A 13,255-nucleotide genomic window follows, 5' to 3' on the forward strand; every position below is an offset into this window, starting at 1 on the left:
TGCCATTATCTGAGGAATAGAAAGAGAATCTGACCGGGAGTCTCTGCGGGTTAGGTGAAAGGGAGAATAAAGTAAAACCAAACAGCCCTGGGAGAGAGGAAATAGCCAAGTTGCTTCTCACAGATTTAGAAAGTTCTGGGGCTTTTTCTAAAGGATTATGCTAGGACTTCCTAGTAGTACTTGGTTAACTCTTGCTGCCTGTTTTCCAGTGAATAAAACATCTGGACATAAATGTAAAGCTTGTAATGGGATTTACAGTCGTAAGAGTGTTTGTGAATAGACAGTTCAACACTCTTGAAGCTTCTATCCTGAGCTCCACAATTTGTACTAGCACTCTGCAACATTTTGTACTTCCTGCATCCCCCAGAGTAGGGTGGCAATTTTTTTTTTTTATTGCATTTTAGGTTTTGGGACACATGTGAAGAACATGCAAGGCAGTTGCATAGGTACACACATGGCAGTGTGTTTTGCTGCCTTCCTCCCCTTCACCCACATTTGGCATTTCTCCCCCAGCTATCCCTCCCCAGCTCCCCCCGCTGTCCCTCCCCTATGCCCCCCAATAGACCCCAGTGTTTAGTATTCCCTTCCCTGTGTCCATGTGTTCTCATTTTTCATCACCCGCCTATGAGTGAGAATATGCGGTGTTTCATTTTCTGTTCTTGTGTCAGTTTGCTGAGAATGATGTTCTCCAGATTCATCCATGTCCCTACAAACGACACGAACTCATCATTTTTGATTGCTGCATAATATTCCATGGTGTATATTTGCCACATTTTCCCAATCCAGTCTATCATCGATGGGCATTTGGGTTGGTTCCAGGTCTTTGCTATTGTAAACAGTGCTGCAATGAATATTCGTGTGCATGCGTCCTTATAGTCCTTTGGCTATATACCCAGTAATGGGATTGCTGGGTCAAATGGAATTTCTATTTCTAAGGCCTTGAGGAATCGCCACACTGTCTTCCACAATGGTTGAACTAATTTACACTCCCACCAACAGTGTAAAAGTGTTCCTTTTTCTCCACATCCTCTCCAGCATCTGTTGTCTCCAGATTTTTTAATGATCGCCATTCTAACTGGCGTGAGATGGTATCTCAATGTGGTTTCGATTTGCATCTCTCTAATGACCAGTGATGATTAGCATTTTTTCATGTTTGTTGGCCTCATGCATGTCTTCTTTTGTAAAGTGTCTGTTCATATCCTTTGCCCATTTTTGAATGGGCTTGTTTGTTTTTTTCCTTTAAATCTGTTTGAGTTCTTTGTAAATTTTGGATATCAGCCCTTTGTCAGATGGGTAAACTGCAAATTTTTTTTCCCATTCTCTTGGTTGCCGATTCACTCTAGTGACTGTTTCTTTTGCTGTGCAGAAGCTGTGGAGTTTGATTAGTTCCCATTTGTCTATTTTGGCTTTTGTTGCCAATGCTTTTGGTGTTTTGTTCATGAAGTCCTTGCCTACTCCTATGTTCTGAATGGTTTTGCCTAGATTTTCTTCTAGGGTTTTTATGGTGCCAGGTCTTATGTTTAAGTCTTTAATCCATCTGGAGTTAATTTTAGTGTAAGGTGTCAGGAAGGGGTCCAGTTTCTGCTTTTTGCACATGGCTAGCCAGTTTTCCCAACACCATTTATTAAACAGGGAATCCTTTCCCCATTGCTTGTTTTTGTCAGGTTTACCAAAGATTGTATGGTTGTAGATGTGTTGTATTGCCTCTGATGCCTCTGTTTTGTTCCATTGGTCTATATCTCTGTTTTGGTACCAGTACCATGCTGTTTTGATTACGGTAGCCTTGTAGTATAGTTTGAATTCCGGTAGATTTTGCTTAGAATTGACTTGCCTATGCGGGCTCTCTTTTGGTTCCATATGAAGTTCATGGTGGTTTTTTCCAGTTCTGTGAAGAAAGTCAATGGTAGCTTGATGGGGATAGCGTTGATTCTGTAAATTACTTTGGGCAGTATAGCCATTTTCATGATAGTAATTCTTCCTAACCATGAACATGGAATGTTTCTCCATCTGTTTGTGTCCTCTCTTATTTCGTTGAGCAATGGTTTGTAGTTTTCCTTGAAGAGGTCCCTTATGTTCCTTGTGAGTCGTATTCCTAGGTATTTTATTCTTTTTGTAGCAATTGTGAATTGCAGTTCATTCTTGATTTGGATCTCTTTAAGTCTGTTATTGGTGTATAGGAATTCTTGTGATTTTTGTATATTGATTTTATATCCTGAGACTTTGCTGAAGTTGCTTATCAGTTTCAGGAGTTTTTGGGCTGAGACGATGGGGTCTTCTAGGTATACTATCATGTCGTCTACAAATAGAGACAATTTGGCTTCCACCTTTCCTATTTGAATACGCTTTATTTCTTTTTCTTGCCTGATTCCTCTGGCTAGAACTTCCAGTACTATATTGAATAGGAGTGGTGAAAGAGGGCATCCCTGTCTAGTGCCAGATTTCAAAGGGAATGCTTCCAGTTTTTGCCCATTCAGTATAATATTGGCTTTTGGTTTGTCATAAATAGCTTTTATTACTTTGAGATACGTTCCATCGACTCAGACCTGGAACAAGCAAACCTGATAGACATTTACAGAACTCTCCACCCCAAATCCACAGAATATACATTCTTCTCAGCACCACATCACACCTACTCTAAAATTGACCACATAATTGGAAGTAAAGCACTCCTCAGCAAATGCAAAACTACTGAAATCATAACAGTCTCTCAGACCATAGTGCAATCAAATTAGAACTCAGAATTCAGAAACTAACCCAGAACCACACAGCTTCATGGAAACTGAACAACTGGCTCTTGAATGTTGACTGGATAAACAATGAAATGAAGGCAGAAATAAAGAAGTGCTTCGAAACCAATGAGAACGAAGACACAACATGCCAGAATCTCTGGGACACATTTAAAGCAGTCTCCAGAGGAAAATATATAGCAATAAGTGCCCATATGAGAAGAGTGGAGAGATCCAAAATTGACACCCTATCATCAAAATTGAAAGAGCTAGAGGAGCAAGATCAAAAAAACTCAAAACCTAGCAGAAGACAAGAAATAACTAAGATCAGAGCAGAACTGAAAAAGATAGAGACACGAAAAACCCTTCAAAAACTCAATAAATCCAAGAGCTGGTTTTTTGAAAAGATCAACAAAATAGACAAACCACTAGCCAGACTGATAAAAAAGAAAAGAGAGAACAACCAAATAGGTGCAATAAAAAATGATAAAGGGGAAACCACCACAGATTCTACAGAAATTCAAACCATCATCAGAGAATATTACAAACAACTCTATGCACATAGTAAACCTGGAAGAAATGGATAAATTCCTGGACACCTGTGTCCTCCCAAGCCTAAACCAGGAGGAAGCCGAAACTATGAATAGACCAATAACAAGGTCTGAAGTCGAGGCAGCAATTAAGAGCCTACCACACAAAAAAAGCCCAGGTCCAGCCAGATGGGTTCACAGCCGAATTCTACCAGACACACAAAGAGGAGCTGGTACCATTCCTTCTGAAACTATTCCAAATAATCCAAAAAAAGGGAATCCTTCCCAAATCATTTTATGAGACCAACATCATCCTGTTACCAAAACCCGGCAGAGACTCAACAAGAAAAGAAATCTTCAGGCCAATATCCATGATGAACATAGATGCAAAAATCTTCAATAAAATACTGGCAAGCCGATTGCAACAGCACATCAAAAAGCTTATCCACCACGATCAAGTAGGATTCATCCCGGGGATGCAAGGCTGGTTCAACATACGCAAGTTTATAAATGTAATTCACCACATAAACAGAACCAAAAACAAAAACCACACGATTATCTCAATTGACACAGAGAAGACATTTGACAAAATTCAACAGCCTTTATGCTAAAAACCCTCAATAAACTCGGTATTGAGGGTGGGAGTTTTAAGAGCGTCGTTTTGAGGCCCAGTGGCTATCAGGAAATTAACAGAAGTGCTTCCTCATTCATTTTTAGAGATGCTGGGAGTGATTCCCTAGCTTAAATCCAGGTTGGGTTTGTCTACTGAAGATAACAGTAAAGTTGTATAATCTGAAATAAAGGTGTGGCTTTGCAACAGGCTCCTCAGCAGGCTGTGCCCCATTGCAACCACCTGCTTTAACCACTGCTTTCTGCTCTTGGCTCCTCGTTTTACCACCAGTTCTATAGTTTACCTCGTCCTACTGATGTGCCCAAAATTTTCTCTAAGCTACTCCTTAGATGCACCTAAATCTTCCACTGAAACATCAGTAAAGAAAGGTAGTTTGGTGAAAACCAATGAGGAATATACATTTACCCCTTTCGTTGGCCATTAGGAATTTATTTCCAGTTAAACAAGCTGGGAAATGTAATTAGGCACATGGCTGATGGTGATAGTTAAGTGTGCATGCCAGAAAAACAATAGGTTCTTTAAAAATGCCAAGGACTGATATTCTGCGTCTTATTTTGGAAACTATACACTTCACAGTTCTGAGCCTCCTGTGAGCTGCCTCGTGTCTTCAATCAAATTATTATATTCCAGAAATATGCATAAGGGAAATGATTCTACACATTTTATGGTGGGTTGTTGCTTGTAGCAGTAATTGAAGTACCTTTTCCACTTATGAAAGTACTAATTTTATTTGTTTTTATTGCTTTTCTAGATGCAATTATTTATTTAGTGTGCTTTGGCTTTATTAAATTATGTTTACTATAGGAACATCATAAAAATGTATGAAAACAACACATCAGCCAAGCCAGCCTGGTGACCCGTATTGAGAGAGCTAGTGTTATTTTTCATATCCAAACGTAATGGAATAACTTAAGAATAAACAGATAATCTACACTAGAATACAATGCAATTTCAAGGTAATATAATAAAACACCTGGACAATATGATTTCATAAATCTTGGTGCTTAAATTTACATGAGTTGGGTTTTGTGTGCTTATTTGAGGACACATGACATTTCTAAATGGAATCATTATAATGGGAAATGTAATTAAACCAAAAAGCAAGAATGTAAACAGGGTTTTTGTTGCTTGCAAGATATGGATGATTAGGAAGCATTGTAAAGACTTTTGGTGTCAAAAGGCAAGCAGAAGGCTCTCGTCCCTATAAATGATCTCAACTTTGAAATTGAAAAATTGCTAGGCAATTTGTCTAGGTCACTTGGCAGTCACCTCCAGCAGAGGTGCTGGCTTAAGGAATTCTTTGTAACTCTCTTTGTCTGTTACTTCCTGTGACTTTTAGGGTGCATCACCTCAAAAGAAAAGAAGCATTTTGTTTTTGGCATTCTTTTTAAGAAACTTCAATTGAATGCAGATGGTTTACTTGTTTGCAATGGAAACCAGATAACCAGGAAAGAGGCATACAAACTTTGAAAAAAAAGGAAATCAACCAACACCAAACCAAAGCCGAAAACAAACATCCCTAAGTCTAACATCCCAGATTATAAAGAGCAGGGCTGCTTAAATGAAAACGACTGTGTGACTATACATTCATGACCAACTTTTATTTTTGTAATTATGGATTAATTACAAAATTTAATTCATTGTTTAAATACGTGTGCCTAGTACAAAATCGAAATGGTAACAACAAATATACACAGTAAATGCTGGGTCTCCCTGCAGCTGCTCAGGTTACGTCCCTAGAAGGAGCCATGGTTGATGTGCTCTCCGTTTTCTGAGTGAGTGCCAAGAGTTCCCGGCATTTTCTAAGTATGTAAAATATGCACCTACCTATTTACTTACATACATGCATATTTACATGGGATATGATAGTGAAATATGCAGTACACATATAGCTTCCTTATTCCTTCTTAAAGACTGTACCTTATATTGCATCATACGAATACCCCCATCTCCTACGGATCCCTATTTAAGTGTTTACAGTTATTTGCTTGTACCAAGAAAGACTCCCACTCGTAGTATAAGAGAGACCTGTATGTTTTGTCAACCTTTTGTTTTTAATGTTTGACAACTTGAAAGACAAACAAATGATGTCTAAGTGTGACTTTAAGTCTTGGTTTTCTGATAATGAGAGGCTGAGTATCATTTCATCTGTGTCTGAGACGCTTGCATTTTTCCCTCCCATGAACTGCTGGTCCTGTCTGTTGTCCTTTGCTGAATTTGCTAGTGGGACCCTGGTTATTATCTTTGTTGAATTGCAAAGCCCTTTAATATGAGCAGTAAACATTTTCCTCATTTTTTTTCAGTTGTCCTTTGATTTTATTTAGAGACGATTTTGCCATATGTAGCATGAAAATGTACACATCTTTTTTTCATTGCTTCTGGGTTTTGTGTCCTATGTCAAAATAACTTCCATACTTGGAGACTTATTTTTTAAAAAACTCTCCATCTGTTTTCTAGTAGTTTTATAGGCTTATTTTCTACATTAAAATGTTTAATTCATTTGGAATTAACCTGAGGTTAATGATATAAGGATAGATTTTCTTTTTCCTCAAATGGCTGTCCAAGTATCCCAACAGCATTTACCGAAAATGAATGTTTGGATTTAATTTTTAATATCACTAGATTTGGATAGCCAATTATTCTTTGTTTTAATAATGTTTCTTAATCACATTAAGAAAATACATGTCTACACCTACTTCATTCAAAAATTGTTTTAAACAAAAGTGTGTTTTTAATTTTATTAAGTACCTTTCTATCATCTATAATCATATGCTTTTCTCTTTTGATCTATCACTATTATGAATTATGTTAATAGACTTTTTCATATCAAACCATTTTTGTATTTCTGGAACTTGAATATGATTATCTTTTAATGTACTTAATTATCTCTGAGTAAATTTAACTGAAAATTTGTATTAATAAATGATACTGCCCTTCCTTCCTTCCTTCCTTCCTTCCTTCCTTCCTTCCTTCCTTCCTTCCTTCCTTCCTTCCTTCCTTCCTTTTTTGATGGTACAGTTGGATTTCCTAGAGTTAACGTTTATAATTTCTACTTTTCTGGAATGTTATGAATTTTATCCTGTATTTAAAAGATTTTTCAATATATTCAGCAAACAAGTCTTCTTTTAAAAATTTTAAACTTCCTTTATTTAGTTTATGTCTCTTGTCTTATTTGTTTATTTTATTCACTTATGCTTTTTCCCTTTTTATATTGATTGTTTTTCAGTTCATCTGTTTTACTGGTGATTTATACAGTCTGGGTTTATTTCTATGAGGTTCTTCCTTCTGCTTTTCTTTATTTTGTTCCTCTATTTCTAATTCCTTGAGTTGGAGGCTTGACCCAGTTAATTCATGTTGTTTAGCAAAATATTTCAGGCTATGGTTTTCTCTTAGCACTGCTTCAAACATAGGCTTTAGGTTCTGGCAAGGAATATTTTCCTTAGCATTATTTTCAAGATATTTTGAAATTTTACTTTTATACTAAGTCGTTTACAAAAATTTCTAGGTGGTGGTATTCGAGTTTTGTTACTAATTTCTAGGATTCTTTTGTTTCTGTCTCCATCTTATATTTCCCTTTTGATCAGAGACCGTTGAAAATAGTTACATTATTTTTACTCTTCAGCAGTCAAGTTTTCTTTCAGCCTTGTGTTGAGTCATTTTTCGTGAGTGTTTCATGTCAACTTGAAAGCAAGTCACAGGATCTCGCTGCAGGACATAGTGCTCTGTAGAAGACAGTGAGCCCTACCTTATTAATTAGGTTATTGGGTTTTATGTAGCCTCTTAAATTTCTTGCACACTTATCCCTCTTTGAATCCCAAAATGCTATGAACATGCATGCTTGATGAATGAATGTGTGATGTAGAACTCCTTTGGTCAGCTAAAATTGTGTTGTGTTCTTTTTCTCTTATAGCCAAAGATTGCTGAGGAAAACTTAACCTATGCTGAGCTGGAGCTGATCAAACCCCACCAGGCTGCCAAAGGCGTCCCCACCAGCACTGTCTACGCTCAGATCCTCTTCGAGGAGAACAAACTGTAGCACCGCATCCTCCTCTGAGGTTCTATTTAATACCTGCCACCCAGTTATTTATGGAGCCTTGGAGACAAAGCCCTTACTTCTGTATTTTCACTCGTGCCTTCTGAGTGGTGGGGAGCCCTTTTCAGTGGCATTTTGGGTGCCTTCGAATAGGTACAAGACTGCTCTCCCACAAAGAATAGGGGCCACAGCCCTTGGACAGATCTCCCAGGACAAGATGTGCCTGGGCCGGAGCCCTGAGCGTAAGGATTCTGATTCTGAGACCAGCCAAGGAGATTTTCTGCTGAGCCAAACCCCTTCCCATTTTCCTCCTCTTTCCCCAGGTTTTCTTTAAAATCATTTTTAAATCTTAATTTTACTCTCCACTCTTCGTGTATCCATGATACAAGCTCATAGTATATAGCTAGAGGAAATGCCATTATGGGCCCAACTGTAAGATGGCCCATATGTTGGTTTTCCAAGGATCAGATGGCATTGCAATTTGCTGATCATTTCAATCAGCAAACTGCTGATTCCCAGCACCGCCTGAGATGGCATCTCTTGTTTTAAATAGATGCACTAACCATGGGGATTCAGGCCAGAGGGGCAGACTGACTAGAAGTATAAGGTCTGTCTCTGAATGCCATGGTGCCCACCTGAGACCCTGAGGTCACAGGACAAGAAGGACACCATTCTAGAGGACTTCCATCCCTTCCACAGGGTGGACCTGTACTGACAGAGAAACATACTCTCTAAGAAGTGCTTACTCACCCTTTTCCAAAGGAGCAGAGGTGTTGGCCATCGTAGATGCACTGGAGCACATGGGCCCCTTCACTGTGTGCCAAGCTCAGCCACCTCTGAGTCAGCACCCACTCCTGTGAGAAGGCGTCTGCTGCCAGGTGCCCTCAGGGTAGGAGAGTGGGAGGTACACGCCAAGCTGGAAAGTGTGTTCTGAAGACCCTCCTCTTGCCAGTGCCTTGCCCATCACAACCTTGTGTGTGAATTCTGATGGGTTTGAATGGGGGTCAGGGGTGCATGGGGAAGTTGCTCTGTGGACCTTTGGGACACAGGAATCTCGGACTCGCTGACGGGGGATCCATTCTGGAAGCACCATCCTGTCAACTGCATTGCTAAGGATATTTCTTGATGTGTGAGTGCACTCTGGGTGGCCATTTACTGCACACTATAGAAATTGTTTGACTATGTAGTGGACCATGTACATATGATAAATTATCTATTTTAAACACAGCTGGGGTATGAGTTGTGCCCTCTATATAGCCATGTGACCTTGGCTGAGTTTCTTATCCCCTAATGGCCTCAGACTCCATGTTTGTGTAAAGATGACTTAACCTCCCATAGAATTCTTGAGGGTAAAATGGGATAATGAATCTTGCCAGGTTCTAGAAACTAAATTGCTACACAAATGCTCTGTGTTGATATTCCTGCTAAAGCCAGTCTGCATTTTCAAAATGAAAATTTCTTCACTATTTAAGGCTTTCATTGCAATAACTTTAAAAAGCAAATATTTGTTTACCAACTTAGCCCTACAGTAATGTTTCCAAAGACTTATGAGAGCTTATGGTTTATTGGAAAGGGTCCAAATTGGAAGCAGATATTGATTTTCTGGGAGCAAACTTGCCTGCCTTTACAAAGTGGAAATTCACCCTCTCTGAGTGACACCTGTGTCTCATTCCTCCCTCTCTGCTAGATCTCAAAGGCAATAAATAAACCATGCAGCTCTTGAGGAAGAAAGACCCATTAGGAAGAACTCACTAGAACTTTCTGAGCATCTCTTTAGAAGGGGAGGATATATGGTTAGCACATCATTTATATCATAATTATCACAGGGATTTTTAGTTTTATCTTGGCAATGTTTTGACAGATGTATACTGTTTTGAGGGCAGAGGGTGATCTCCTCATTTGCCCAAGGAGCCTTACGGGTTAGTGGGGCCCTGGGGGTGCTAAATGGAAAGGAGAGGGGGCAATGAAAAGGAGATAGTGGGGAGAGGGCAATAGGCCAGGGAATATTATCTTCCTGGACTCCTTAGGTCTCTGCCGAATGGAAATGAACTCCAGTCAACCCCAAACCCACCCACTTAAATCCAAGGAGAGCCTAGGGTTATCATACATGGGCATTCTACCAAGAACGCATGTTGTTAAGAGCTGGTAGCTCCCAGTTAGAGTCTAACCAGTCACTGTTATATTACAGATTGAGTCCAGCCTCTTTTTCCTAAACTGTGGTCATCACTGCATGAATCCACACTAAGTTGTATGAATGGGGACCTGCAGATTATCCCCTCCTACTGAAAACACTGTCCAGGGGAATCATGGAAGCTATGACAGCATCCAGGCAGAGCCTGTCCCACTCTTATCTCCAGAAGCAAACGTCCAAGCTGTGCTCAGAACTGGAAGCAATGGATGACTTGTATCTGGTGCTTGTTTGAGAGGATACATTGACATTATTGCCATAGTAAGCTTTAAAAACTGTGGCCACTCATTCATTCTTTATCCACAGTCCATTAATCATGCATTGTCATTTCCAAAGATAAGGGGAAACATATCATATATCGGTGAAATAGAAATTAGGGAAAGGTCATCAATCTGTTCTTACTATAAGGCATCAATGATAGAAACTATATGTGAGCAATTTTCAAAATGGACCATTGCTTATATGTTTAAATGAAGCTAAAACAAGTGTGAACCCATTGCCCAGAGTGCATTGTCTTCCTTCAGGCAGAGAGAGAAGATGCTGTCAGATTTGGGGGGTGAGTTTTAGGTCTTGGCATGGTTGGCATGGAGTCATCATAGGAAGCCGGGAGGTGTGAAGGGGCATCCACTTAGGTGACACTGTCTTGCCAAGCCAAAGCCCCAAGGCCTGTGCTGAAGCAGCTGTAGTGGAGGAGAGGCCTGGGATTCCTTAGGGTCCCCTCTATTAATGCACCACCACTCTGTTAGCTCCTGGGGAAAATAAGGAAAAGCCAGGCCCTCCTACCTCCCAACTCTTGTGAGAGTGAAAACAACATGGGACACTTAGAAAATACATTTTAATGGGGGATAATGTGGGCTGGCCCACATAGCAATAAGCCCAAAGGTCCTCTCACTTTGGAGATGATTCATTGCCCTGCTCATCACAGCCTCTGATATGCATGACTGTAACCTAGTCTGAGCCAAGAATGGAGCTCATGCCAGAAATGGTCCCAAGCATACACGTGACCATCTGGGATAATCAAAATCCTGAGGAGAAACAAACTATCTTTGCCTTGAGCAGTGAAGCTGGAGTGACAGAAATCATATCTGTTCCCATATCTCCTGCCTAGCAGAGAAGTCTTGGAAGGCAACAGAGACACTGAGCAGGAAGCAGGGAGGAGAATGTCCTGGAAGGGTAGGACTCCACCCCGAGTCCCTAACATCCCAGACTCTTCTCTTCTGTAAACTCTCTAATTACCCCACTGTTTAAATCCTGGTTTTGGTCTAGCTAGTCAGGTTGCAACATAAAGAATATGAATACAGTATGTATCAAAGTTGCTTCCTAGCACAGGAAGCAAAAATCAAAACCAAAAAAAGAACACTGATATCCATACCCAATTAGGGTGCCCAATTAGGGCACACCAGCGGCTGAATTGCATCCGTGAACTGCTGCACTGTGCATCCTGCTTCCGAGTGGGCCCTTCCCTGGCTCTGAAGACACCTTTCTCAATGGAGAGCACTTGATGGAGGGCTCCAGGACTGATGGGCTCCCTAAGGAAGGGAGCCCTCAGATTTGGAGAGGGACACCAGCAGGGCCAGAGCAGGACTGAGGGGCACTGGCAGCAGCAGGTGGGAGGGCACAGGGTGCTAACACAAAAGAGCCATGCCACATTCATGCTGGAGGGAGTCTTTTTGTGTCAGCCTAAAGCTTAGGCTGGTTTCCATGGTGGGGACATTGACCCCGCCCCCGACCACACTCCCATTTCCATACATGGGACAGAAGCTGTTCCTCAGAAAGGAAAACCAAACAAAAATTGATGGTCTAGGGGAGGGGTCTGCATTCAGCATGGCCATGCTGGACTGGAGTGGCCGTGGGGTGTCCAGATAGACGGGCACATAGACTGGTGCCTTCTCAACTTTAGTGCTTGCACAAATCATTGAGATCTTGTTAAAATGTAGATCCTGGCTCAGGAGGTCTGCGGTCCCAGAATGGCACCTGGGATTCTGAGTTTCTAACAAGCTCCCATGGATGTCCATGCTTCTGGTCCTGGGACCAATACTTGGAGTAGCAAGGATGTAAACTGTTAGAAATATGGATCTGGTGCTCATTGCAAGAAAGGGGGTGTCCTCAGGGCATAGGACACAGCCGAAGATTGGGCGAGATTCCCAGGGAGAGGCCGCTCATGCAAGGAGAAGGGAAAGGGCTGGGCCTGAGCAGTGGGGAGCACCCATGATGGCAGGTGCACAGCAGGTGAGGAGATCCAGGGGGAGATCAGAGGACAGCGACAGTCAGAGCAGCAGGGGAGAGCCAGGAGAAAGCTGCACCTGGGGGTCTCTCAAAGGAAGAAGGGCTCTGTGTGTGAACTCTGCAGAGGGCAGGGAGAACAGAGGTTGAGGCTTTGCTCATTTTGAATTAATTGAGTACTCATTTTTTAAAGTGCTTTCTTTCTCTGGGAAAAAACAAATTTCCTAGTGCACAAGGCTAACAGACATGGTCACTGAGCTGTGTCTGGTCTGCTGAGTGTATTTTCCCCAAAGCAATCCTAATCTTCCTGGGTGGGGGGCAGTGATTTGGACAAGACTCTTCCTGAACACGCAGCGTGGTGGGGAAGGATGGCTATGGAGGATTTCTGCTACTTCTGTTGTCATTGGTGAAAGACGACTTGGTGCCTCATTTCTAATAAACACAACTCTATTAGCGTCACTCCAATTTAGTGTCCGATTGTTAAATGTTAATGTACTGCACTCTACAGTTTTAAATAGAATTAGAGATGTTTACAGCTTTGGTTAAATGCACCTTGTTCTTCGACATTAAACTTTATTACAGGGTCCTGTATTAGCAAAGAGGAGAAAGCTCATTAGTAGGTGGTCTGTGTGGGGCTCTGGGCCGTGCTGAAGGAATCAGCCTTCTGTTTTCCTTTATGACAGCTTCCTAGTTGCTGGAGGCGGCCAGGGTGATTACTTCCTGTTTATGTGTACACTTAGTACCTCAGACTCCTGGGTCTATGGATGGATCTCAGGGAAGCCATCAACACCCAGGAATTTTTGTGGACATTTGTGTTGTGTGCGTGAGGGTCTGATGTTCTCTTCACTTTTCTGAAAGGGGTCTGTGGTCCACAAAAGATGGAGCCTTTAGATAGGGTTCTAAGCCAGTGTCCTGCCACAGTGT

The 13,255-nt window shown here is 41.2% G+C and overlaps 1 protein-coding gene across 1 annotated transcript in view; it reads left to right on the plus strand.

The window, feature by feature from the left end:
- Window positions 1-12,796, plus strand: part of VSTM4 (V-set and transmembrane domain containing 4) — a 96,311-nt gene extending 83,515 nt beyond the window's left edge. The window contains exon 8 of the mRNA XM_035267705.2: window positions 7,798-12,796. Coding sequence (XP_035123596.1) covers window positions 7,798-7,923 — 126 coding nt within the window. The 3' untranslated portion in view covers window positions 7,924-12,796. The remainder of the gene's footprint in view (window positions 1-7,797) is intronic.
- Window positions 12,797-13,255: the final 459 nt, after the last annotated feature.

The sequence above is a fragment of the Callithrix jacchus genome, chromosome 12 (genome assembly GCF_049354715.1).
Source record: "Callithrix jacchus isolate 240 chromosome 12, calJac240_pri, whole genome shotgun sequence".
Lineage (NCBI taxonomy): Eukaryota > Metazoa > Chordata > Mammalia > Primates > Cebidae > Callithrix > Callithrix jacchus.